Below are 27781 nucleotides of genomic sequence, written 5' to 3' on the forward strand. Positions count from 1 at the left end.
TTTGCTAAAATGTCTTTACACTGAGATTGTGTGTAAGTTCCTTTGCACTCTTTGATGACTTTCAAGTGCTGCTGCCTCTGTCTTTATTTTTCATCACCTCATTATGCTCTTGGGACTCCAGACATTGTCACAGGAGCTGTAGGCTTGGCTTCCTGGCTCAGGAGGACTGTTGCTGGGTGAGGTGCATCTGGCAGAGCTCTCCATCTCCCTTCTCAAGCTGCTGAGACCTGCCATGCGAACAGTGGACTCTCAGATTTCTTGCGTTATGTCTGGAGACCACTTTGATGTCATGGTAGAGCATTTACACTGTCATTTCATGACTTCCATAGACCTGACAAATTTCCTGTCAGCTTTGAGAGACGTGCTGATTGAGGCTTACTTTCTGGGGTATGGTTCTTCAGGGGAGCATGGACTTGAGTGCTGGACCTTCTCACACCAAGATCCAGGAATTGGTGTCAGAGCTGGTGGCTGCAGCATCTGCAGGGAAGCAGTGAGGCAGCCAAGCCTCTGGTGAGGAATATTTTAACCTGCGTTCTCAGGTGTTGCATCATCAATTAACTATAATGTTAAACATAAACTAGTCATGTGATTTACTGAGGAAATCTGTAATATCTCTTGTCATTACTGCAATTCACTGAAGTGGGAGGTGGAGGTGACCCTGAAAGCATCCTTCGCTAAGGTTTAATCAAGGATATAAATGTAAGTGTATATATATATTTGTCCCCGAGATTTTGCCTCACATGCCTGAAACAAGGAATATGTCAGAAGAGCCCACAGCTTGTTACTCAGCCTTGTGGGCACCTGAACCCACATCAAAAGGATGAATAAGAATTGTGATGTTTCTAGATTACGGAAGATTGCTAATAGTAGGGCTTTGTGGCTTGTAGTGGCTATGGAAGTGTGGAGTTTTGTAGTGGGGAGATGTGAAATTGTGGTCACGGAGCACCGAAGGAAAGGCTTGATATTGCAGGGACTTGGTTTAGGTCTCTGCATTAAAAATAAAATAAAATACAGCACAGATGGCTTAATGAGAGATCTGTGGCTGGTAATGCCTTGTATTCACTGAGTCCTAAGAGTTTGCAGTTCCAGATGTATAGTGTGCTTATTTAAGTGGTTGTCCACCGTCCAAATCCAGTTCACGTGACACTGTCTAATGACCCACCAGGTGTGACAAGAGTGGACAGATGGGGCGGGAACAGCCTGGGTGTTGTCAGGCTGTGGTTCAGGGTCCAGCCCAGGGTGGTGCTGAGCCGTTCAGTCTGCGTGGTATGTGCCTAGGCTCTGGGAAGCCCGTATTTCCCCAAGCTACTCGTGACAGCTGTCACCTGGGGTGGCAGGGGTGCTCCCAACAGCACTGGATCTAGCACAGGCAACTCTGCCCATATTGCAGTTTCCATGCATAGCCCTGGGAAAAGATACTCCTCCCCTGTGGGGACCGTGCACTAGGGAGCACCCATTTCCCACCAGCCCCAAAACGAGAGATGTCCTGGAGGGAAAAGCAGGTGTGTACCATCTCACCAGCCTTCAGTAAGCATCAATAGGTAGGCACTGAGCCTGGGTTTGCCAACTGCCCTGTGCCCCAGGCAGTGCTGGCTGGCAGCCCCAGACAGTCCTTACTTCCTCTGCCAGCTCACCCAGCACCTCGTGTCTGCAGGTGGGTGCAGTGGAGCCTGGAGGCTTGGGGAAGGGGGAAGGATGGACTGGGTTGGCTCAGAGCAAGGTCTCCCCAGTGTTTTCCTAGCAGTGTCCTCCCTTGTCAACTGAGAAGGCTGTCAGTACCCAGCAGGCAAGTTGCCCTGGATTTAAGGAGTTAAAAGGGAGAGTGAAGAAGGAAATAGAGATGGTTTTTCGAGGGAGATAGTGGTGTCCTGAGCCACGTGACAAAATAACCTTCTCAGGCCATGAAGAGGACAGCTGCTTGCATCCCACAATGCCCAGGAGTACTGAGGTCCTGGTTGCTAACTTTTATCTTATCTACAAAGGGAAGTCATGGCATGGAGTATGAGATAGCAAGCAGGGTTGTGTTGCTGACGATACAAATGTATAGGAGGGCAGCTGGGGTCGTACAGAGCGTGAGGGTGATTGGGATCAGAGTTCCCTGGCCATTGCGCTGCAGCCAGATACGTGCTTTTCAGGAGGAGGAGGGGGTAGAAGGATTCCTGGCTTTGGTTGGTTTTGTTTATGGCTACTTTGTGCATTGGGAAGTCTTGCTTTTTCATCTGGCTGTGGGACATGGATCAAATGTGGCAGCTTGGAGCCACGTGAAGCAGTCTGGAGCAGTGCAGGGACAGTCTCTGTCATGTCTTTGAGAACCGTCACACACTACGTAGTAAACTGCTAATTAGGGTGAGACAGTTTTACTATCAGGACAGGAAGAGCAGAGTGGGAAGGCAGGGAGATTTTCACCTGGAACGAAGGCTCCCTTGACATCTTCTGCTTGCCAGGAACAGGAAGGAGCTGAGGCTGTTGAGGTCTGAACTCCACTTTGAGGTTGTCTCCAAACATGCTGTAGCACAAGGGAAGGAATTTGTGTAGCCTCCAGGGACATAAATTTTAAGGAGGTTCCAAGAGCGCAGTGGTACTGGGGACAGTGCCTCAAAAGGGGCCACACAGAAGCCGCTATGAAGATGAGTGCTGTGCCTGAGACAGGGCTGTTTTGAAGGGGCAATACATTAGCCATACCAGGCAGATCCCCTTTCATCTGCCGCCTTAACCTGGGCGTGCATATGAGTGTGCAGGCTTGCGCCTCTCTGGGGAGGAGTGGAAGATATTTATTTCAGGAGTGTCTTGTGTGCATCATTTATATGCTGAACACATGCCATGTGCTTTCGACGGTATTTTTCAAGCAGGCACTGTCGTTCTGGTGGCAGTCAGCAAGCAGCCTCTGGTTACAGCACACTGGCAGCTCTGCAGGTACTGCAAAAGGTCTTGCTGCCTGCTTGATACAGGGCAGGGGCTCCGTCTCTTGCCACCGCAAAGGCCATTTTTATAAATCAGCAGTAACTGCTCGGAGTACAGCAGGAGACAACATCAGTGACTTTCAAACTGTTCTTTCTTTAGTCCCCAAAGTGTGTTTTTTGCCCTTTGGGGTGAGGTGGGTGGATAGGGAACTTTACCTCATTTGCTTTCCTGAAACCTGTTGGAAGTGCCAGCGAGGCGGCTGAGTGATTTGTGTATGCATGCAGAAGAAGGCCATCTGAATTGGAAATAGCACCTGCTAAATTATTATTAAGTGAGAGCTGACGTGGGAGGAGTTCTCAGGAAAAAAAAAAAATTAAAGTCTTTTAATAAAAGTCATTCAGGCTGTTTTAACACCATCCCCTGGCTGCACGCTAACATACTTCAGCTCATGTGGATGCTGTGGGGAGTTACATGAGTCGTATCAAGGACGGGAAGGCCCCATTAAATCCAGTTACTGTCAATTGTGAGAGAGCTTTAAATGGCTGCACTAAAACTCATTATTAAAGAAAGGAACTATCAATTTTATTTAACGCATGGTGCCCAACCTTGATTCTGCTCCCAGCCCAGAGACTTCTTGTGTGCAGAGGTGATATAAAACTTAGACCTGTACTCTTCAGGGCTTATTGCAGAGCTTGTTGGCTGCAGCCTGGCTAGCTAGCAGGGGCTGGGGGAGGCTGCCCTGCACCCCTGCTAAGGCAGGGACCAAGCCTAAGCTTAGCCCACCTTGCCAATTGTTTTGGTCCAGACACAGCTTTTTCTAGTGTAGGTGGGGCTGCTAAGCTGGGCCTCAGGTGAGTGGGAATGCTTGCTCAGCACAGCTGCTACCCCTGAGCATCCTCACTCCCTCTGCTCCTGACAGAGTCAAAAGGCAAGGGGCTGGGTGCTCGCCTTGGAGCATCCCACTCAAAAGGTGGCAAAGTCTTCCTGCAGTAGAGGGAGATTCCCCAGCCTTGCACTGAGGTTTCTTGGAAAAGCTATGATCAGGGATTTAATTGGACTTATCCCAAGTGAAACAGCCCATTTGGCTTATGGCTTCTCCGTCTTTCCAAGAGACTGGGGGTAAGGATGCTCCCCAAGAGCATCACCACTGGCTCTGGGGGATGCTCAGGGGGCATCACTGTCACAGGGCTGGGCTGGCATGGGTCATCTTGTTATTACTGACTTCTTTCTTCATGGATGTCCTTGCAAGCTATTATTGGCCTATGTAATCAAAAGGCTGAAGTTGTAAATCATATTACAGGCTGTAAGGAGGAATATGATCCCTGTAATAAAACATCAAACTTTTATTTACATTAACTACTATTTCTGCTATTGCCATGGAGTAAAGATCCTTTGGAAAAAAAAAAAAAAGAACATGCCACCAGCAAAATCTGATAGTGTCCTCAGGAAATTTAAGGTTGTGTTTTTCTCACGTTAGCTACACAGGCAAATTTGCAGTAAAAGCGGCTTTGCTGCAGAAGCCGCCTTTTCCCATCACCAAGCTGTCAATCAGCCTGTAAGTTCTTGGTATTGGACTATGCTGGAGAGCTGGCTAAATTATTCTCCTTACAGCATGTGCCCCTGAAACCTCAAATGTGAGAAAATCATTTCAGCTGGAAGAAAGATTTCATACTTCTCTTTTTTAGGGGAAAAAATCTTTCTCTGTGATGAAACACAACCTCTGAGGAGTGTGGAAGTGGCAGCGGAGGAGTCCAAAGTCCTCCATTTAGCAACAAGACAGCCCTGCTTCCTCTACCCTCTCTGATTTTGGGGTATGAAGGCGGGTCAGTGTTTGTCCCCTGCTCCTATCCCCCTGCTGGGGCTGCCAGCAGCGTTGCAGGGACAGCAAGGGACTGGTTGTTGATATGGAAACTGGTCCCTAACAACAGCTCGTTTCACCAAGGGGCACAGACGGCCGGCCATCTGACGCTGACAATGTTGAGTGACTGCTGACCTTGTTTTTAGCGTCAGCTGATATCAACTGGAGCCCTGCCAGTTTGCACCAGTTGAAAGTCTGTCTCTTAATGGTGGCCATTATCCTGATTTTTACAGTGGTGCTGAGAAAGTTGCAGCTGCTCCGCTTCACATCCCTGACTTTAATTTGGGGTGCCTGGGTCTTCTGGTGTTAGCTTCAGAGGAGGGTGTAAGAGGAACCTCTCCCCTTGTTCTGCATCACTCAGGTGTTTTTATACCCCTTTTTATTTTGTATGAAGAGATACTGCTCAAGCACACCACAGAATGAAAGCCATAAAGCTATAAATTACACCTCTGCTAGGTCCACAATATGTTACCAATTACATCTGCTTTATTATTCGCGTCCAGGGGGAAAACATATATCAACCCAACCCCACACTCCAGGCAGGTTGGTACTGTACTAGAAGGAACACTGTGACTCTTCTTAATCAGTGGAAAAGCAAACAGAGTTTCGGCTCACTCGCATAGGGTATTTGTGTCCGGGATGACAAGTTGAGTAATATTGCTGCAGTTCTCCAGGCTCACCACGTGCTACATGCTACGGCATTCGCAGCAACATGGAGAGGAGAGAGGAGAGAAGGCACTTAGAGGGGCAGGGAGCTGGAGGGGGTCCAAGGATCCGGTCTCAGGGACCATGGCAATTGCTGCCAAGGAGGTCAGTGCTGGGGAGTGAATAGGAATGGCAGCAAGCTGCGTCAGAAGTCACATTAAAGCCAGGGGTCACGTCTGCAGAGGAGGGCATGCTGCTGTTTGCACAGCTTCGTTACTGTTAGTGGGGGTTAGTGGGGTTTCTGCATTGCACGTCTGAGCAGGGCTGAGGGTTTCTCCATGTGTCCTGATAGGGCTTTTCTTCGGTGCCTGCCCTGTCTTCACAAATTCATCACTGTGACAGGGATGAAGGTGGGGGTGTTGAAGCAAACCGAAGTGATTACTTTGTGGGTTACTTGTGTGTAGCTGCGTACGGTGGTTTTAGACTCACCCCTGTCCTGAGCAGTTCTGGGCTTTGGGCTGCTGGGAATTCACTGGAGAGAGAGTGTTGGGTGTGTTTAGGTATGTTTGCTTGGCCATGCTCCTCAGAAGTGGAAGTGTGGAGTGTGTCAGAGTGTGTGTGTGTGTACACATGAGCTCCAGAAAATCTCTGGAAGAGTGACACGGACTAGTGGAGCCTGCTTTTCTTTTAGGAAAGGGAGCTGAGTGTTAGATACTCTGAGGTCTCCACATGAAGAAGTCATCCGTGTGCACTGAGGAGTTTGTTGTGGTTTTGTCACTGAAGCATTTTTTTTCAGCTTTTAACTTTTTAAAGTTGAAAACAAGTCAAGGTTATGTTTGTGCTTAATAATTCAACAGCAGTGCCAGCTCAGCATATTGTCTTTTTCTTCCCTAGTCATTCCAGTTTATTAAAAAGAAACACTGACGACAGATAGGAGGGTGAAGGAGGCTGTGCCTTTCTGCTTTAACTCCTGCCGGGCGCTGAGTCCTTCCCCTGGAATCCCCACAGATTTGTGCCCTTCACAATACCTTTGTCCCAGCGGTACCATCCCTACCCTGGGCAGGGAAAGCTGGCAGCAAGTCAGGACTCAGATGTCCTCTTCTTTGTGGACCATGTCTTTTTTTTTTTTTAATAGGAGAATTTTCTCTTTCAGTGGAATATTACTCAGAATCCTTCAGTAAGTGTGTCTCAGTGATACTTTATTTTCACTTTGGCTATGAGGTTATGGGGGGTTTTGGGGTTTATTTTTTGTGTTGGTTTTTTTAAAATAAAGATTTAGAAGATGATTAACTCTTCTGGAACCAAAGAAACTTGTAATAAAATAGGTTTTGGTTTTTATATTTACTTAAAAAATTGTTGTGTTAGAACCTAACTCTGCCACATGCTGCTGTGTACCTTGCTTCCTTAGCAATGCTGTTCATTTCCAGGGGATCTGTTTTCCAGTGATGGTATTGTCACTGTGAATAAGAATAGATAAACACAATTTTATAAATTTGGGAGAACTGAGAGCTCACAGTGAAGCTCATGTTGTGTAACTCCCATCTCCAGTGTCCCTGAGCACAGACCAGCATTGTGCACAGTTCCCACACGCAGGCTTGGCAAGCAACCTGAAACATCATCTGCTGATTCTGTCCGGGCTCCTCAACTTTGTCCATGCACCTCCATTTTGTCACGGTCTATCATCTCCTGGTCTCACCCTGGCTTTCTGCAGGCCAGAAGCTACACAGTGGTTTTGTGGGAGTAAACAGAGGGCTTAAGTGAGATCCACCACATCATTTAATATAGAATGAGCCCGAGGGTTTGAGATTTGGCCTCCACGGGCAGAATCCTTTGCAGTATTTGACAGCAGTTCTTCCTGAGAGCTTGATGTATTCCTGGAGACAGTGGGAACAGGAGTCTTGTTAGGCAGGGGAGGTAAAAATAACATTTACATTCCTGTTATTAAAAATGAGAATGGGAAGAGCAAAAGAACAGGAATCTTCATTGTCATTAGTATAGTTCAGTCAGGGGTGATGTTTTAGTTTAGTGCGTAATACTCTATTTGTGTTGAATATGTATTTCTGGAAGAACTTGATTTCTGTGTGTGTGCATGCACTCTATCAAAAGTCTGTATCCCATTTTCCCTTCCTGCCACTGAACAAATGAAAAAAGCTGGGGAAGGCATCTTGACACCGTGGTTTCACTCTGATGTTGTGTTGCAGGTATGGCCTCGCATGTGCAAGTTTTCTCTCCTCACACCCTTCAGTCAAGTGCCTTCTGTAGCGTGAAGAAACTGAAAGTGGAGCCGAGTTCGAACTGGGATATGACTGGGTACGGCACACACAGCAAAGTCTACAGCCAGAGCAAGAACGTGCAGTCCTCCCAAGCAGCCGCCGCAGCAGCCGTCAACGCCTCCCTCCAGATCCCAAATCCGAGCATCCCTTACGAGCAGACCATCATCTTCCCAGCCAGCACGGGGCACATCGTGGTGACGTCCGCCAACAGCACTTCTGGTGTGGTTGCAGTGTCTGGGCAAACACTGGGCGGGCCACACAACCTGATGCGTCGCAGCACTGTGAGCCTTCTGGACACCTACCAAAAATGTGGACTTAAGCGCAAGAGTGAGGAGATCGAGAACACAAGCAGCGTGCAGATCATTGAAGAGCATCCACCAATGATTCAGAACAATGCCAGTGGGGCCACTGTAGCCACCGCCACCACCTCCACGGCCACCTCCAAAAACAGTGGCTCCAACAGTGAAGGGGATTACCAGCTGGTGCAACATGAGGTGCTCTGTTCCATGACCAACACATACGAAGTGTTAGAGTTTCTTGGCCGTGGAACCTTTGGACAAGTAGTCAAATGCTGGAAACGTGGCACTAATGAGATTGTGGCCATCAAGATCCTGAAGAACCACCCTTCCTATGCCCGGCAAGGCCAAATTGAAGTGAGCATCCTGGCTCGGCTGAGCACAGAAAGTGCGGATGACTACAACTTTGTCCGTGCATATGAGTGCTTCCAGCACAAGAATCACACATGCTTGGTCTTTGAAATGTTGGAGCAGAATCTCTATGATTTCCTCAAACAAAACAAATTTAGTCCCTTGCCCCTCAAGTACATTCGACCAATTCTCCAGCAGGTAGCAACTGCCCTAATGAAGCTGAAAAGCCTGGGACTGATTCATGCTGATCTCAAACCAGAGAACATCATGTTGGTGGACCCATCCCGACAGCCATATAGGGTCAAGGTGATAGACTTTGGTTCAGCTAGCCATGTGTCTAAAGCTGTGTGTTCTACCTATCTTCAATCCAGATACTACAGGTAAGAGACTGGGCTCATATAATTTTACTAGGGGAAGTGTTTTAACTATGGGAGTTTACTTACATTCCTGTAAATGAGAGTCATCCCTTAATCCTAAACTGGGATTGCTCTTCAAATGGCTTGTTGGTGATAGAAAAAAATGATACCTTAACCTCTTGGGAGTTGACTTGCAGTGAAAACCATTGTAAATAGCTATAAAATGTTGTAAAAACAAGTTTGCCAGTTTAGAAAGCCTTTCATCTCTGTCAGTACTTTGTTCTCCCTGTGTCTGTTTCCAGAAGATGGGATGAAACTGGAGAGTCCACATTTTCTTGCCTAGTCAATGCAAGTAGATTCTCGGTTTCAGAAAGACCTTAACCAAACAGTCCATATTTCAGCTGTGTCTTCCAGTCCTTACTCATATTGTGAAACCAGGGACTTCACAAGAATAAGCTTGGTCCACAGGAATGGATGTAGAAGACGCTTCGTCGAGGAGTAGTTTTCACACAGGCTGTGGAGCTTTCTAGAGTCAGTGAGAGTATTCTGGCAGGCTCCTGTCGGCTCTGCTCCAGTTGAGGCTGGAAACACCTTTCTCCATGTGGGAAGCTGTTGGTGGGGATGAATGAGCATAGTCAGTGATTCGGTGTTTTACTGAGGACCTGTAGCAGACTTAATTCCCTCTCAGTGCTGTTTTAACTACAGGTGTTACATGCTAGGATGGAGTTCTGACCTCTGTGCAGGTGCACCCAAAGCCAAATGTGAACCAGCCATATCCCTCTTCGGTCTGTTGTACAGTTTCAGCAAAGCAGCTTCTTTTCATAACCCTTGGAAGGTCATCTTTTCCCTCTGTCTTTACTCAACGACACAGACTCTGTAGATGTTCTCCTCAGACCCTCCCTTTGGTACCGGTCAGCTTAATTCAACATTAACGGAGGAAAACAATTCTACTGCTTCCTCTGGAGTGGGGGGGGGGAGGGAGGAGGGCGGTGAAAAAAGGGGATTTGTCTTTAGACAGCTGAATTTAGCAATGTTCAGGTCATGTTTTTGTTGTAATTCTGTGGAACAGAGTCAAAGAGGGAAAAATGTGATCCTTTTTGATAACTGATTTAATGAACATGAGTCCTGGCAGCATCCACAGCTCATCAGGTGGGTTACAGAAAAGCAGGGTAGTTGCTCTGTTTGTACTCAGGAAAGAAATCTGTTTTATATGTGTGGAGGACTGGGGACAAAAGAGAGACATACATTGATAACAGTTCCTTTTCCTACTTCATAAATATCACAGCGGTAAAAGCCCACCTGAGCGTTGAGCTTGGGAAGAGTTAATTTTAACAGGAACAGGAACTTTGACAGAATAGCACTGCAGCAGCTGATTTTTATCTGCTTGTCCTTTGCTCTGAAGGAGGCCAGGAAAAAAACCCCAACCCTAGTTTATACCTCAGAAGAGTCTTATTAAATGAGATATTCTACCTGATGACAGTCCCATCCTCCAGGAGAGATGTGTTTCTGTGGTAAATATGCAAAAGCTTTTAGGGTTGCAATTACCTGGCAGACTAGGAAAAAAAAAAGAAAGATAATACAGGCATTTTGTTGTTGAGTTATCTGTGATTCTGCATTAGCAGCCCAGGTCCCTAGCTGAAAGACAGAAGGGGCAGCCAAAATGAAATATGTGACAGAAAGCAGAAATGAAAGAGAAAAATGGTTCATTCTCAGTGACAAACAGGGAATATTTTTGTAGCAGTCTCTGGGGAGGAAAAGGCTTGATAAAATTTGCTTTTTATATTTTAAATGTTATTCCTGCCCAGTCTGAAGTTGTACCTTGTTAGATAATAAGTTCTGCCTGTCTAATTCCTCCCTTGTTTTCCATGCCTGAATTGATGGGAGGAGGGGAAAAGGGGCAGCAGCTCACCAGGAATAAAAATAAGAAAAAGAAAAATCTCATTGGGTTGAATTACATCAGCAGGGGGCTGCTGATGAAGCTAAATTCAAGTCATGAGGAAAATTTATATTCTTCGTCATTTTCTGATGGGGAAAAATACAGCACAGAGTAAAGACCCATTCCGCTCCAGAGAGAAGGAACTTTCATGCTAGGGGAAACACAGGGCTTTATAAAGATTTCATGTGTCTTCCATTTAATTTACACTTGTTTTGCTTGCTAGAGTATAAAAGACAAGGGGATGACTTCAAGAAATGGCACATTTAAGCTGAATGTGAAGGAAAAGCTTCCTCAGAGTAAAACCTCTCCGACTCTTAAGCAGGCAAGCCAAGAAGTGACAGAAGCCCTGTGCGCAATGCATTTAAGGAAAAACGAGGCAGAGCACTGGAGAATATAATGTAGAGGTCAGCTCTCAGCTGGAGGTTTTTTATCATGGGCTTTTGGGAGCAAATTCCCAGGTTGTTCCCATATTTTATTAACAACTTTTTCTTTTCCCTCTTTTTTTTTTTTGTTCTGTTTAACACTTCTCTCAAGGATGTGATGGCCAAATCCTTTCAAGTGAGGATAGTTATGTGGGGTCCTGCTCATTCTCAGAGCAATATAAGGCCTTTCCTCTTTCTATAAATTTTCTTCTCTTGGAGGTGGAAGACAGAAGACTCTTTAAACCAACTCCATGCTCTTTCTTGGCCTGTATTTGCATAGCCCAGCATAAGCTAAGACAGTCCTAGGGCTGCTTGCAGAGTTTTTGTGACAGTTTGCCGCTGCTGCCATGTAACGTGGCCTGAAGTGGCCTGGCTCCCAGTCCTGAGTCCTTTACCAGAATGGGATTGACCTCAGAGCAGACTGAGAAGCAAGGGTAGGGTTCTCTTGCCCACCTGACCCCCACTGGCACTGGCACATGGTCCATCTCCTCCATCCCCTATGGCTGTGCAGCTCTGTCACTATTGTGCTCGCGTTGTTCCCTGGCTCCCTGCCAGTGCTGGCAGGCCATGCAGGGGCCCTCCTGCCTGGGCCTGGTTTTGTCAGCAGCTCCTTGCAGTGCTGCTCCAGCCAAGTCCGATGTTCTGTCAGTGCTGCAGTCAGAGTTGTCATCTAAAAGGAGGAGTGCTGTGAAGATGATCAGCCTCCTTTCTCCCACCCATCTTCAGCCAGTGGTGCAAAACTTGCTGTGGTGCAAAGTGTTTTCCACGTGGCATCCTTAGCCTGGCTGGTGGCTGTTTGAACATTCTTTCTTGTTTGGGACAGTGGTCCCAGCCTGCTCACCTGTCACTGTAGACCTTTGTCTTGTCACTTATCACCAGCTGAGTTGGCCTGGGCCAGATGAGTGGCCCTTCATGGAGGTATGTGGTGATGCGGCACCATGGTCTGGAGGTACCTGTGTGAAGAACCAGCTCACAGTGCAGGAGAGGGGCTTTGCAACTCGCAGTTTTAGTCAGGTATGCCTTAGGATAGAAATGAAGTCCTCTTCACAGAGAAACAGATCAAAAAGCTGTGAGAGCCGCTGCGTCACAGGGTATCTTCTTGGGATTTTATTTTTTCCTTTCATTTTTTATGCTGCAGTTTAAAGGGAAGCTCCATTGAGGTAGTCTCTGTGATCTCTGTTTTGCAGGAGGTCAGAGGGATGAATGACCGGAGAGATCCCTTCTGGGTTGATAATCCATGTATGAACTGCTTCCTGGGAAAACCCTCATCCTGAGGAACTCAGGGCGTGGGCAGCCACAGATGCACACCCCCACCACTGGACCCCATACTCATCCACACAGGTGGAAGAGGTGGTGGTACCCTCTGGGAAAGGATTAATTGGGCTGGTGGGTAGAGCTGCCATCCTGTGCTGGAACCAGAGTGGTTCCCTAGCATGGGGTGGCAGTGCTGGGATGCTGGGAACAGGAGGGCTTCTCTTGGGGACACTGCCACTGTGCTGCCTTGCTCTCCTGGCTTTTCTTTGCTGCTCAGTTGAAACAGGTGCTGAGTTGTACCTCAGGGGTGACGGCATTTCACCAATTAATGGCATAATCACCTTACAAGATTTAAGTCTTCTAGAATTTGCAAAATACTGCAGATATGAAATAATGGCTGTCACTCCTGCACTATTAACAGATAAGTGTAGTTTTGGTTCCCTGCTTTCAAAAGGCTTTGGTATGTGGCGTGTCTGGTTTGGGTTAAGATGTCTGCTCTGTAGGTAAGTGGCCTTTGATGACATGTTTGGATAACAGAGAATGAAGCTGAGTATCAGTTTGAAGAGGTGTTTACCAGTCTAGTTTCAGACACTGCAAGAAAATACGCAGTCATAAATGCCTACGCACTTGTCAGCTGCACACATGAGTACATAGCAAGGCCGTGTGCAGGTGTGGTTTTTAACTGGCTGTACATGCTTAGCTGGGTGAGTGCGGGTCCTGAGGGATGCAGGGGGCTAAACTGGATCTGTCTTGCCTCACGTGGCCATCGTGCTGTGACAGGTGTCAGTCCTCTAGCTGTGTTGACAGGGAGCCAAAGGAAGGTAGATTCCTGAGCAGTGTCACGACCTCTTCCCCATGGTGTGACTCAGAGTATGTGTCATTATGGCCCAAGCTGCCTTTTAAATGAGGCAGTAGTAAAGGCATCAGGGATAGGCTATGCTTATTAGTTTACTCGCTGAATTGGCATCTGTTACATCCTTGTATAACGCTGTTAGTGCACTTAGATTTACAAATCTTCCTCCGTTTTAGACTTGAAAAAACATCTCTATCTCAGCTGTGACTGCTCTTGCAGCTGTGGGAGCCTCGTTGCTCTGCCAGTCTTTTTCAATCCTACCTGCAACATTCACTGCTTTAGTGACTCTGCTTCTCCAAGGTAAAGAGCAGGACAGCTAAATGGTCTGAGAAGGAAAGTTTCTTCTGGGAACTGGAGCAAAACCACCGAGTTTGTTGCTGAAGCCTGGGCTCGGTTTCACTTAGTGATGATCATGCCTGGTAGAACTGCTGGCTTGCTGGACCAGCAATACATTGCAGACTTTGTGGAGGAAAGCAGACTTCAAGCTATACTCTTTTAAGCAGTTTGTTTCTTTCCCAAGGACGCTTGGATTTCAGAACCAAAATTCAACTACATTTTTTTTTGCAAAATCAAGATCGGGATTAATTGAATCTCAGTTTCATCATATCCAGACCACCAAGTCTTGGAAAGGAACAGACATACAGCTGAAAGCTTTTTGCTTTATCCCATCACTCTGATAGTCAGACAGGTTGGGTTTTTTTTTTGTTTTACAAAACTCAAAATTTCTTTGCCAAGTTCCTTTGTATATAAATTACCTCAGAGCAGGGGTGGTAAACTGGTGTTGTGCCTGCAGTGCATCTGGTAGAAGATACAGACTGTATATTCCAAAATAACTCCCTTTCTGAGGTCTAATTTAAAACAGAAAAGCCTATATTTCAGCCTAAACAATCTCCCTAGCATTTTCTCTGCTGAAACCTTCTTACTGTTTCCCTAGGTGTTTTTTATTTCACTCTGAGCAGACTCACCAGCTCCTCCTTTATCTTGTCAAAGTTAGCGATCTGCCCCTTTCCCAGTGATGCCTCAGCATCTCCCTGCCCGGCTCCAGCACATGATGCTGGCCTCATTCCAAGATGAGCCCTTCGTCTCTGTGCGGAGTTGCAAAGGCTGTCACAGGAGGGCTTTGTTTATTTATTAACCAAGTAATTCTTGAGCCTCCAGGCCCAAGTATATTTGTAACAAAGGGCTGTTTGCAAGGAACCTGACAGGGAAGATTTCCCCAGCAAAGACAAGTCGTCGATAGCCCGAGGAGGGGGAGAAGTCTTGCGCTGCTTCCTTTTGGCTCATTCATGTCTGAGTGGTGGAAAATCAAGTATCTCATCTGAGTGCTGGGCCAGTCCCTTCAGTCTCCTCTCTCCGAAAACAGCTCCTCCACAGCAAAGACAAGGGACCAACAGCAATTACTCCTTCTGCAGATCTCTTGTGTCTGCAGATTTTGTCTGGTGGCTGGGAAGAAGGGACCTGTGTGTCCATGGACGTGGTTCAATCTGTTAGGGGTGTTGTAGATCAGAGACAAGTACGTGAAAGGCAGCCAAAGGCAGGTGCCGTGGTTGGGGGGCACTGGTTTTCCGTCAGCTGGTGCCACCCTGTGGGTGAGGGGCACTGGGCCTCAGCAGTTAGCTGGAGTTGCAAGACCTGTGCTGTAGTCCAGTGAGGTAAAACACCACAGGAAACTGGTTGGCAAAATCCCACTAAGCACAGAATAACAGAAACAAAAAATTAAATAAGATGATTTTTTTTTCTGCCACTCACCAGTGATTATTGGAACAACCGGACACCCTGAAATCTGGGGTTAGGGTCACCTGCTCACTCTACCCTGTTCATTCCCACATTGCTTTTCCCTTGTTCATCACCACTGGAGAACCTTGCGTGAAAAAAGTTTTTGTTTCTTATGACTTTCTAATTTCCATCTGTTTTTCTTCCCCACCTGAAGTTGCAATCTCCTTTTAGATGTGGAAAGGGGAGAGGATTGCCCATGCAACCAATGCAAGCAGCAGGATGGTGGCCTCAGGTGAGGGAATGAGCACTGGGAACAGGTGAAGAGCTAAACAAGGATCCCTCTTTTAGAAAAAATGGCAGTTGCACAAAAAAGCAAGCAAAACATAGGACAAGAATGTAAATACAAATTTGCTTCTAGTGGAGTTTTCCTAAGGCTGTTGCAGCTTTTGAGCCCATCAGTGATGCCCGCGGAGGGAGGGGCAGCCTTCTGGATGTAGGCAGCAGCACTGTCCATTGTGTAGGCAGGGAGCAGGAGCAAGAGCAGCTGAAGTCACCTGGGTACCTCTGACATAAACAGCCATGAACTTTTTTATTGTTTTATTTTTTTAACCCAATGATGAAGCCTAAACTAATCATTACCTACTCTGCACTCACTGACAGAGTCATTTTGGTAATGCCAGGAGGATCAGTAAGGGGCTTGGATGTCCCAGTCTCCCCACTTGCAGGTTGGCCACAGGTGCTCTTGTGTTTAGGGTTTTTTGGAGGTTTTTTCCTCTTGCTACCACCTCTCTCACGCGATCACCAAAACAAGTCTGTCACAGGATTTCCTGCTGCCTATTTTTCTTCTCTCTAGCTGTATAAGCACAGTAAGGCCCTTTAAGGCTGCAGCCTGGTGAAATTATGTGAAAAATCAAGGTCGCTTTCATATTTACTGTACCAGGGCAGGTCTGAAACAGCTACAAATGGCTAGCTTGTTTTATTTAAAAAGAGCTATTTACCTAAGAGAAATCAAAACCCTCCCACTGCAGCTATTGGCTGTAGAGCTTGGGACTCCATCTCTATAGTACATAAAAGATATACTGTCTTTCGGTCAAGATACCCGTGCTCAGAGCACAGCCTGGGAAATAACCCATCCCAGTACGGTGACAAGCAGTTGCTTCTGCTGGGATACTTGTCAGTGATGGTAGAATTAGCAAGGCTAGAACAAGGGCCGGCTGCAATGAGAACCTGCATGTTTATGAGAGACATAAAGTTTGGTCTCTGCTCTTAGTTGCTTGCTTCTGTGGTTTTGTGTTTAGTCTCCTGTTTCTCCTCCCACTCAAGTTGCTTCCTCATCACAGTGCAAAGGAAACAGAGCAGGGAAAGGGTGCTCTTCTTTTTTTTAGCTCCAATGACAGAGCAGCAGCAGCTCTTCTCATAGCAACAGCGGTAGACATTACTCCAGCAATAGGTGGTCAGTGATGGAGAGGGCCCTGCAGTCACACACTGGAGTATAATTTTCCATGTCCCTCTTGGCTTATTTCAAGACTTACTTGGGTCAGGGCAGTAGCTGGCTAATGGCAGTGGTGGCTGCAGAGAAACAGAACAAGGTGAGGGGCTGTTGGTGTGAGATCGGTGCTCAAGTGTGAAAGCAGGAATTACAAGTAGCAAGATTGATCAGCTGCACTTCTGAATATGAAAAAGCAGCATTAGCACACAGTTTGCACAGGCTTTCAGGGATGCTTTGCTCAAGTACCACATATTTAAATCCTATCAGGTTTTTGCCTCCCCCTGTACGTTTGTTCACTGCAGGCAAGAGATTTAAGTGTAACATGGAGGAAGCTTACTGCGTACATCTGTGCATTCATTAGGTTCACAAGTTTTAGGCCCCAGCACAGTGGGACTAAAAAGCTGTATTACACTGAAGAGCATTTTCTGATTGGAAAGTGTTTCTGCTCTGCTGCTTATTGGCAGTGAGGTTAGGAAAGTGACTGATGTTGGTTTATGAATGAGTGATTACCAGAAGAGAGAAATTACCTAAAGATGCTACAATTTGCATGGGGTTATACGTTCCCCAGCTTTGGACCCCTGAATGCTGTGATTTCAGTCCCCAAAGTTTCTATCTTCTGAAGCTACTTGCCACACGAGTGGTTCAGATCAACCTAAAATAATGTAAAGGCATCTAATTATCTGGTGAGGCCTTGGTAGCTGCCTACTACTCCAGGTCACACTGGGGAAAAGAGCGACTCAGGCAGTTGAGGGCAGTTATCTGGCTTGAAAAATACTAATCTTGGGGCCTGACTTAAGCTGAGTTAGAGCCACAGCTGTTACCTCTTTAAGGAGGAGGGCCAAGGAAATGTCCTTTGCTTTGTAGGCCAGGTCATACAATGGTTATTTTGTGGTGCCTTACACAGAAAAAAAAAAAAAAAAAGCTGAAGAGAGGCATATGTGTGTGTGTGCATGTATATATATACACATATACTGTGAGAAATTTCTTGCTTCTAAGAGGAATAAACAAAAGGGAAGTGACCCTAGGAACCCGGAGAGGGGAAAGGCCAAGGAGAAATCCTCTTAGAGGCAACGTTTACCTGGAAATCACTCTTCCTCATCCCCATGTAAGGAAAGATGTGGGAGGAAAGAAGATGAGGTTTCACCCTTCTCACTATCTAGAGACTTTGAAACAAGAGATAGCCAATTTCCAAACAGGCCAGGGGTGGATTTGCCTTTCAGCAAGGGGCTGAAAGGCAAACTGTGAGTCTCTGAGTAACCACCTGACTTCTGCTTTCCCCTTCTTGAAGGACAGAAGTAATTCCAGAGATACAAGTTATTTTGTGCAGATGGGCTTTGCCTTTATTTTGTTGTGACTGGATGGGATCAGTGCTTGGGTGCAGGTTCAGGTTTACTCCCCTCTGTTCCCACCTGTACTGGTTTGATGAGCCAGGGTGTAGCAGGCTTGTACCTGCTACTAAACCTACTGTCTGTCTACAAAGGTTCCTGCTTAGGGGCAGAGGCAGAGAAGATGCATCGGATTTGGCCCGAATCTCACTCAAGTGAAGATGAATTAGAAGCTTTATAGTTCAAAGAGCTGGGTTAACTCTTTATTGGTTTTTGGGGTTTTTTTGTTTGTTTGTGCTTTTCCTAGCTTATTTAAAGCAGAGACTCTCAAATGTGACTGTAGTACCCTGGGCCTGGTGAGACATGAAAGGTACCAAAAGTTTAATAGCGTCATCACTGAATTTCTACCTTTGCAGAAGGCATGAGCAGTTTGCAGGTAAGTCCTGTGACTTGTGCAGCTCCCAAGCTCAGGACGCTTACCAGCTGGAGCCTTCAGAGGAGGAGAATCTTCTGTTGCAGCAGCTGATGCTCATGCTGACATAGAGGCAGAGGAGGAAAAGTTAGCAATGTTTCAGTTAACTTGATGACAGGAGGAAGAGTACTGTAAGTAGCTGTGTCTGAACTGCAGATCAGATGATTAGATCACTTGTGGTAATACTGCTGAGCTAAGCAACACCAGGTTGTCTCCCTGTCGTCTCCAGCCTAGCTGTAGGTGTCTGTTGCCGATTACCTATGCTGCGCTGCTCACATGCCATGTTTTCTGATCTGGGGCTGTGTTTACAGCACCTAATGCACAAAGGCTTTTGTGGCTGAAGCCCTTAAACAAAAGGGTAATAGTATAATGGTACACGTGACTGTGAGAGCTAGCACACACGTTAATGTGACAGCTGGTGTGCAGAAGGAAAGCTGATGGCCTTTTTCAGATCCACCATGGTAAGAATTCATGTTACAACTAGTTGCTTCCATGTGGAGCTGTGCTCCCGGAAGGAAGTCCAGGGTGGTGGGGCGGAAGAAGTGTCTGATGGCTTAAGAAAAAAAAAAAAAGTTTCAATTTATTTTGTCTTAAGAGTGTTTTACTTGCCAGTGGGGGACTGCAGAGAGTACTCATCCAAGAGGAAAATGGAGTATTTCTTTGATGCTCACAACAATATCGGGAGAGACAGATGAAATCTAAAAGGTAAAAAAGTTCAGCTGAGGCTAGCTGAATTTGCTGGTTACTATGCTAAAAAGTTAATCGTGAAACACTGCCAGTTGATGTCAGCAGGTAGAAGGAAGTAATCATGAATTCCTGTATCAAAAATACAAGCTTATCTCAGCAATCTCATCCCTGTATTGTCAAAAATACAGCTCCCACCATTGCTGGCCTTCTAAATTAGTGGACTGGATTCTGCAGGGTTGCATGAGTGCAAGCAAAAGCAGAAGAGATAGTCATGTTGTATGTGGAGATGGTGTTCTGGAGGCTCATTTGATAACCTATCTCCTCTTGGCAGGTGTGTGAGGGACCAAGGAAGGGAAAGGTAGCACGGGCTTTATTTTTCTTGGTAGTGCCAATATGCATACAGAGATGTGACGGCTCCAAACATATTCCTTTGTGTAAGTGAGGTCAAAATACAGCTTGATGTGTAAGATAAATAAATAGGTGAGAGAAAGAAAGGTATGTTAACTGGGTTGGAAGATAACATTCTGTCTTTTGAATGGATTCTTGTTATTGTCACCGATGTTACTTTCAGCAGAAAAATTATGTTGAAATTATTCTTTTTTTCTCTCCCTGTTGTTTAGCTCTTGTTCTCAGCTTTGTTATGGCCACAAAGAGATGATAAAAATGGATTGGCACAAAGTTGGGCTTCCTGTATCATTTAGAGTTATGTTTTCAGCCCTTAGCACTTTGATAGGGTCTGTTCTTCATTTTGAAAATAGCAATAAAAGAGCAGAGAACATAAGAAAACACAATTCTCTCTCTTTTTTTTTTCTAATGAAATTGTCAGTGCTAGTCTGAACTTTGCCTCTGATCTGTATGAAGTCTCTGAACTGTGCAGTTGGAAGAAAGTAGGTACAAAAGAGAAATAAAATATCCATGTGCCTGGCTACTTTAGAAGGTAATGAAAAGCCCCCAAAGTCTTTCTTGGTTTTAATCTGTATATTTATGTCTACATAAATCCTTTGGGAATAAACTTTAAACATTTATGTTGGATTTAGAGAATTACCTTCCAGCATCAGTATCTGTGATCTAGCAAAAAACCTGAAGCACAGGCTTATATGAATGGCCCTCTTGCCTTCCAGAGGCAGGGGTAACATTAAAGCATGTATTGAATTGCTGCACTAAAGCGAGGAATGGCGGTAACGGGTATGAAGCGTCGCAGTGTGTTTGCTGTTCCTGTGTGGTTATTGGAGGCATTGAGCACCCATGGGGAACTAGCTCAGGTCTTAGAAAAAGGATCAATCCACATCATTTGGCAGCTGAGTGTCAAGACACAGTTGACAGGTGAAGAGTGTCCTATTGCGTGGACCTCAAACAAGACCAAGCTTTCAGCCTTCCCCTTCTCCTTCTCCTTGAGATGTGCAGCAGCATCTCTCCCACCTGCAAGTTGTCAGGGCGTTTTCCTTGATGCTCTTCACAGGCTCTGACAGGTAGTCAAAGTAGAAGTTGGGTAGAGGGGAAGCAGGAGCAAACCCAGAGTATGAGAGGTTGGTTCAGATGAAAGATGAGGATGGCAAAGGGCAGAGTTGTTCTAGACAGCCAATATGGCCATGTGGACCACTCCTCTCAGCCCAGTTCTACGGTGCAGTCTTACATGGGATTCGAAGAGACTCTCTTCCAGCTCAATGTCTGTGCTTTAGAGCAATCTGGGAGCTCTAGCTCCTAGACACGCAGCTTTTACCTTAGCTAGGGACTATAGGATCTAATCACTGCCCACGGAACGGCATTTTAGGTCATGTAAGGATCCTATGTGCAGAATGTAAATATAGTCATTACTTTTGTAAGGGTGCTGCCATGGCAGCCCAGTTTCAGGGCAGAAAGAAGGGGATGCTGCTTACTTTTCTGCAGAAAACGCCCTGTGTTTCTGTTTCGCACAGATTACATTGCATGGTGAGTGAGGACTTGGGGAATGGGGTGCTTGCAAACTTTGACTTAACTTCTCAAAACCATTGGTATTCTGAAGTAGTTTGTGATTAGCCACTCCCATCATATTTCCCCCATGCTTTTGCCAGTTACGGTTCATTTCCTTTCCATACCAGGAATGCTGCATTTGCTTGATAGCACATTGTCCTGCTTAGCTTTTAGGTTACACATGAAGCTGTGCCACACTATCGCATTTGCTGCTGTCAGGCACAGGGGTGCATTTCTTCAAAATGCTTTGAAATGTCTGCCATGCTCTTGTTGCACACACCTCCATGCACATGCGTGCACCTCTGGTGAGCCAGGGTTTCTCCAGACAGGCCAGTGTGGTGGCAGGAAGGCTGGTAGGTAGCTGGCCTTGCCAGCACAGCCAAGGGAGAGAGAACACCGAGGTACTGCAGGAACTGTGGCGTGGTAGAAAGGGTGGGAAGCTGATGTGGCTACAGTCTGAGCTCGCTTTGCTTGAAGCTGGCACAAGCTTTTCCAACGAGGCCTTGACTGACCAGGAGCTTAAAGGCTTTCTTATCCGCAGAGTGCGGCACAGGCCGGTGGCAGCCTGTAATTAATAATGGTACTAAACCTCCTTATGCAACGAGGGGATGTCTGACAGCGTTAGTAGGTAGTTGCTCAACAACAAGGCATGTTACAACTAACCAGCTGGGACCAATTATGAAAGCCTCACTAATGCTAGCAAGCACTTGTCTGTTCACATCGTCGGGCTGAAGTTGAAGAGATGAGTGACTGCTCTGCAACACACGGGCAGGCTGGCGGCCGCGCAGTGTGTGGCATTGAGCTGAAGCGCGGGCACCGCGACGGGCACGGGGTGGCTGTGCTCTGTGTTTGCTGGGCACTGATGAGCCACAGTGCCCTGCGTCGGCACCGTCTATAGCTTGTGCTCCCAGGTCTGGGAAGAGGAAGAGAGCCCAGAGCGGCAGCACCATCTCTGCAGCTTCTCCCACCCCCTCACTGCTGCGACAGCACGGTTATATGCCTGGTACCTACTTAGCTGCTCACTATGGTTAGAAAAGGAAGGGGGGAAGCAGGGGGGCTCCTACTTAGGGCTTCCTCATGAATTTTTAGTCACTACATGAAGTTTTCAGGAGTGTGCGAATAAAACATAAAATGAAGCGCAAGACTAAGTGGCACTGCACAAAAGGAGGAGAAAAAAAAAGAAAGCACTGAATCATTGTCCAAAAGGTGCAGCCATTAGAGAATAATAATAGTTTTTGTGTGCAGTGCAGCTGGGACCACAGTTGCAGAAGGAAGGTCCTCAGTGACCTGTGTGATGGCTCTGTTTGTTTAATGTGCTAAAACAAAGAACTGAAAAGCAGACAGAGCCCTCGCAGATAGTCACAGGGCTTCTCTCTCGCTTCCTGCATCCGTGCCCTCTCTTGCTGCGTGCGTGTCTTCATGCTCCAAATGCAACTAATCACAGCTACATGCTCTTGGATGCCTTCCGCTGTGCATCCCTTGTCTCTGCGCCTGGGTACTCCCTTGTTGTTGAATTGCTATTTTTGTAATTTAGAAACTACGACAAATAACGTAAAGTCAAACGGTTACTACTTTATTGTCTGGTTTTGTAATTCCCTGTCCTTCAGAACCAGCTCGGGGTAATGACATTATTCCCACCCTTCCACCCTGACCTCAGTCTTTTTTTTCTATCCATTTAGCAAATACTGCAGCTTGCTCTGTTTTTAATGGGTGGGAATCAATGTGGCTTTTTAAAATTGGATTCTCACTGCCTGCACAAACAAAATCAATGGTGTTATTGAGCATGTGCCGGGCTGTGTGAACGGGAGCGAGCCAGCAGGGTTTGCCGCCTCAGCCAGGCACAGGCAGAGCCTGTAACTCGCGCAGGGAGGAGGATCGCTCTTTATTTCTCTTGTCGTGGTGGTAAGGGCTGACGAGCAGCTTGGTGCTGTTCAGAAACTAGAGCCTAGGGAGCACTTCTCGTCAGGTTAATAAGATTTTTAAGGTGGCCAGCGTGAGGCTGTAAAAATGGGATGAAACTAGATCAGTTTGAGTGCCTGTAGGAGGTTTGAACATCCCAGTAAAAATAGGTTTAATCTGAACTGTGCTTTGGTTCAGTAGGAACTTTACATTTGGGTTTGCCCCATCTTGCAGGGCAGCCCCACTGTGGTGACCTGTGCTCTCAGAAGTGAGTTTCAGCAGTGGCTATAGCAGCAGAGATGTGGTTTTGCTTTGTTCAAGCTAAGCATTTGTACACAAACAAATGGGATGGGGAATTTATGTATCCACATTCATCTTTCATGGAGGAATGAGTTTACTAGCATCGAGCTACTGAGGGAAACTTGACTGGCAGAATTGGTCATGGCCTTGGGAGATGAAGGGAAGAACAGATTACAGATGGGTGGTGATGTGTTGTGTGTTTTGGGTTTTTTTAATTACTTCTTCAGGGATGATCTTCAGTTTTAACATTAGCAGTACTTCATTGCGTGGTGTGGGAGGAATGGACTTTTCCAGCACGTTCTCTCAGAGATAGCAGCATCATCCGCAAGCCACAGTTCATGAGGCTGTGGCAGGTGGTTTGCAGGACTATATAAAGCAGTAACACAGAGGATATTTTCAATTAAAACTTAGCTGTGGGGGCTGCATCATAATCCTTGAAAAGCCTTATATCTGCCTCAAAAGCTACCACAGCAGACTGCATTGGTGGGACAGACAGTGAGGAAACTCGAAATTCACTCCTTCCTGAGTCTTGACCTGTCTGTGTAAAGTACCCCACACATCTTGTGTATTTGTCTTCCAGGAGTTAGAGCGATACTACTGACTCTTATTAGACAGGATGCCCACAGTCTTCCAGCTGCAGCCAGTTTCAGACACCACTGATCTGGGTTAAGGCTCAAACCAGTGACTTCAGTTGTATGTGAAAGACTCCAGAACCTTTTATCAACCTGCGGGGCCATTCAGTCATTTCACATAAATGCACATGCCAGCGCTTGTTTTGAGCACAGCTTTGTTAGGAGCACAGCAAGCCTGGTGTTCTGAGTGAGAGCAGAAATTTCTCGCCATGAGACAGAAGGGGTTTTCTAATGCTCTTGTCAGCTGGGGACCTCTCAGTCCTGGGAGGGAAAGGGTGACAAGAAGGGACCTATCCTCCAGTGACTGCACAGCCAGAAGATCTACTTGTTTGGTACGCTACGTTTTTGTAGCTAACTGGAGTTCCTTTTGAAACACTGTCGGCTCTGAGTACTGATGAGTAGAAAGGAAGAGTTGTGTTTATAATGGTTTTATATCTCCACAGCCAAGAGGAACACATGAGCTGGCATTGGGTTTGTTGCATGACTTTCTAGTGAAATCCTCAGAGTTTGCTTTTCCTGACCCACTTCAGATTTCTTGATTTCTAGAAGCTGAAAATCCCCATCACCCCTAGATTTCACTTGCAGATGGGACGGGCATGTTTCTAACAAACAGGAAAATTAACTTTGTCCTACTGTCACTGGTTTGAGAGAGGATTTCTCTGTGGCCATCATTTAAATGAGACCATTTTGGTGTCCTGCATTCTGTATAGCTTATCCATGCATATGTTATGAAGTGTGTAGAGTAGCTATAAATGATGCAGTAATCATCTTTCAGCACAGTGCTTGGTGCATGTATGTGTGTGCTGGTGGACACCTTTTTTCACTGTGCAGACACAGTTTTATCCATGCAAGAAGTTTGTGATCATCAAATACCCTTAAAAAAAAGCTAAAAATGTATCTTTATTGGCTTCTTTTCTTTCCACAGATAACAATGTTCCTACTTAATTATTTTCAAATGTTGGCAGCAGTAGGGTTTTCTGCAACTTGCATATCAGTGCAGGAAGCTTCCCTTGGCTGAAACCTGTTCAGCAAAAAGTCCAGTCAAACACAGTTCATTAACCACCTAATTTGCACATGTAATGTAATTTTTAATCAGTACAATGTTTTCTTCATATGATCTGGTGAGCTTGATTTGAGCTCTGCAAAAAATATCAGTACTGTAGTGTGTCAGGATGGGCCTTTTCCTCTTGCTTGAAGTCCTCAGGACAGGTACATCTTTTGGGTTTTGGTTGTTTTGGTTGGGTTTTTTTGTGTAGAGACCTCTGTTACCTGTGAAGGCAGGAAACTTCTCATGCTTCTTTGATCCAGCTCCTATCTCCACTCTGGTGTCAGCAGTGTGCTCTCCTGTGAGGGCTGGACCTCCGTGATGCTCAGTGGGACTTGGGTACAGACTTCCAAATGTCCAAGCAGGAGTTCTGTTCCCCGCCCAGGGACTCCTGCTTCCCCTGTGTGCTGCCACAGGAACGGATGAAAAAAGTTGGTCAGACTGGGGGAAGGGGAAATAACAACAGATTCTTCTTTATTATGAGTTGGGATTATTATTTTTTTTAAGATTTTTAGGGTTGATACTGTAAAGATTTGGGTTGGAGCCTTGGCAGTTAGAAACTTAATGAAAAGGGAAAGCCAGTGTTCTTAGATGAATCCACTGCTTAGAATTTAAAAAAAAAAGCAGGGAGGGGGGAAGTATTGCCTGAAAGAGCTATGAAATAATAATGGTATTTGGACTTCCCTGACTTGTTCTGATGTGGATAAGTGATCTCATTTATGGCTAATAAGAACATGATTTCCCTCCACAATTCCACTTCTCCAAATTTTTTAGCAAAAAACCCAAAACCCTCAACTTTTTTCCATTCTAATTGAAAACCTGCCACTACAAAACTTTGCTGCTGGGCTTTATTGTAACTTTTTTTAGTGGTTGAAAAAGCAATCCAATTTTCCTTTGTATAGAGGAAAAATGGGAAAAAAAAAAGCAACCAAAACCCCTGTCCCCTTACCACCCTCCAGACTGCATGATTAAATGTTCTTCAACATTCTTCCCTTATTTTTAATTTTTTTTCACAGTGGAGTAATAATAATAAGCTGCAGTCTGAAATAGAATTGTTGCTCTTCAACTTCCAAAGCAGTAGGGGAAAATAGATCACACAGCAAGTTTTAAAAACCAGCCAGTGTGTGGGATATGCTACACTGAACCTCTTTTCTGAAAAGAACTGGATTGCAGCCTCTAGGAACTGTGTTTACTGTAAGAGAAACTGAATTTATACCAAGTAAAGGATGTGGGAAGCACCAGCTTGGTACCGCTGTGATGACTGCGAAGCAAAAATTTAAAAATATATTAAAAAAAAAAAGCACAGCCAAAACAGGGATTTTCCACCGTGTGGATAAATCACAGGAAATGTCTGAAATCCATTTGTTCTGGGAAGGTGTGCTGCACCAGCGTTTCTTCTCTCCAGCAATCTAGTGAAGGGTTAAAAGTTGGAGCGAGAATTGATTCGGGGGAGAAGGGTGCTGCCACAATGCTAAAGACTCATTTATTGGGAGAGCGCTACACTGCTTACTGTAATTGCAAGAAAATTAAAAGAAAGCAAATTAGCTGGGAGCTTTTCAGAACTCTTCCTCCTTTTGCTGACGTTAATGAGATTTTCCCCATACCAAAGCGGCGTTAATAACTTCCGCCGAGTGGCTTCTTGTAAGCCACTGCTTACAAAGTGAAACAAACCTGGGGTGACAGCGAGGGGGGGGAGCGCGGAGGGAGAAGGGTACCGGGCACAAGGGGTGATGGGGAAGGGAATGAATCCGTAGCACAGGTTATACTACAGTCCCCCAGGTCCATGTGTTGAGGTAGCTCTGTGCCCAGGCGTGTGCCGATGGTCTGCGTGCGGATCGCGTGGTGCTGCCCGTGCGGATCGGATCCCCTGCCGCTGCTGCCTGCGTGGGTCACACAGTGCTGCCCGTGCCGCTTCTCGGGCAGAGCGCTGCCGCTCTCCCCGGTTTTTGTTCTGCCACGGCTTGCTTTGGGATGATTTCTGCACGCAGAAAGTTTGTGTAGTAAAGGGAAAAATGTCACAAGCTGTTCTTAGGGCTGTATTTATAGCCAAGGCATTTCCAGGAAGGTGAATTTCCTAAACTGGGGTGGAGGTCGGGGCAGAAGGGAAGGGCTTGATCAGGATCAGCTTCCTTAACAGGAATTCCTATCTTAAGCAAGAATCTGCTGCTTTCCAAGAAACTGGGCTTTTCCACAGCTAGCAGAAAGGACGCTTCAGAGGCAGGGAAGGAGAGTGAAATTATCCGTGCATTTGGAGGCCCCTCTGTGGGGAAATGCTGAGTTGCAAGCGAGTTGCATTACAGGGAAAGGCTTTCAGCAGGGCAAGACCCCCCTTTTGCTTCTCCATCTGCCCCAGGAGAGACGTGATCAACAAGGCTGTGCTGAGCATCACACCTTTAGTAATGAGGTGTGGAGGAGTTGGGATCCCAAAACATTGCTGGGATTAGGGGATGGATGAAAACTGTGGTTGTAGCTCTTCTTCGCTTTGGGTGCAGTACTCTCCTGTAAAGGGATGGAAAAATACCTTTGTCTTTCTGAAAGCTCACAGATGCGAATGTTTGTTTATGGTGGGCATCTCCGTAGCTATGTACACACAAACCCAGTGTATACATACACGAGTGCATGTTGAGTGGGAGTAATATTTTGTAATTTCTAAGGCACTCCTACATGAAGAGACGTGGGTGCCTAAGAAAACATAGCTGAAAGCAAAAATCAACATGACCTAGTAAACAACAGCTATCTAGCACATGTGTGCCTACTGTAAAGCAGATCCTGTCTGCGCGGGCTGTGTGTGCTTCTCCGGACGGTGAGAAGTTAAAGTCATTTGAACTGAGAGCTCTTTGTCAGATTACACTGGATTCAGATAATCACTGTGCAGATTTTCTTTTGCGTTTAATGCCCCACTGTCCAGGTAGAACAAAGTGATGCCCAACAGCTACAAGGCCTGCTTTGTGGAAAACGGTACCTGCTCGGTGCAGCGAAAGTCGAGCTGGTTTTCGGCCGTCGCTGCTTGGCGCAGGCACCTTCCTGGTGCTGTCCCGTGGGTGACAGCACGATTTGCAAGTTATTAAAAGTTTAGGAGGATTCAGAACATCCTATTCCAACAGTTTCTAAATATTTCATG

At 46.1% G+C, this 27781-nt stretch overlaps 1 protein-coding gene across 5 annotated transcripts in view; it reads left to right on the forward strand.

Annotated features, from left to right (window-relative positions):
* HIPK2 (homeodomain interacting protein kinase 2) overlaps window positions 1-27781 on the forward strand; it is a 130511-nt gene that overhangs the window by 36110 nt on the left and 66620 nt on the right. For all 5 annotated transcript variants that reach the window (XM_084279660.1, XM_084279659.1, XM_084279662.1 and 2 more), the window contains exon 2: window positions 7606-8704. In XM_084279660.1, the coding sequence (XP_084135786.1) occupies window positions 7606-8704 (1099 nt within the window). The remainder of the gene's footprint in view (window positions 1-7605; window positions 8705-27781) is intronic.

Source organism: Gallinula chloropus (genome assembly GCF_964237585.1).
Source record: "Gallinula chloropus genome assembly, chromosome: 1".
Classification (NCBI taxonomy): Eukaryota; Metazoa; Chordata; class Aves; order Gruiformes; family Rallidae; genus Gallinula; species Gallinula chloropus.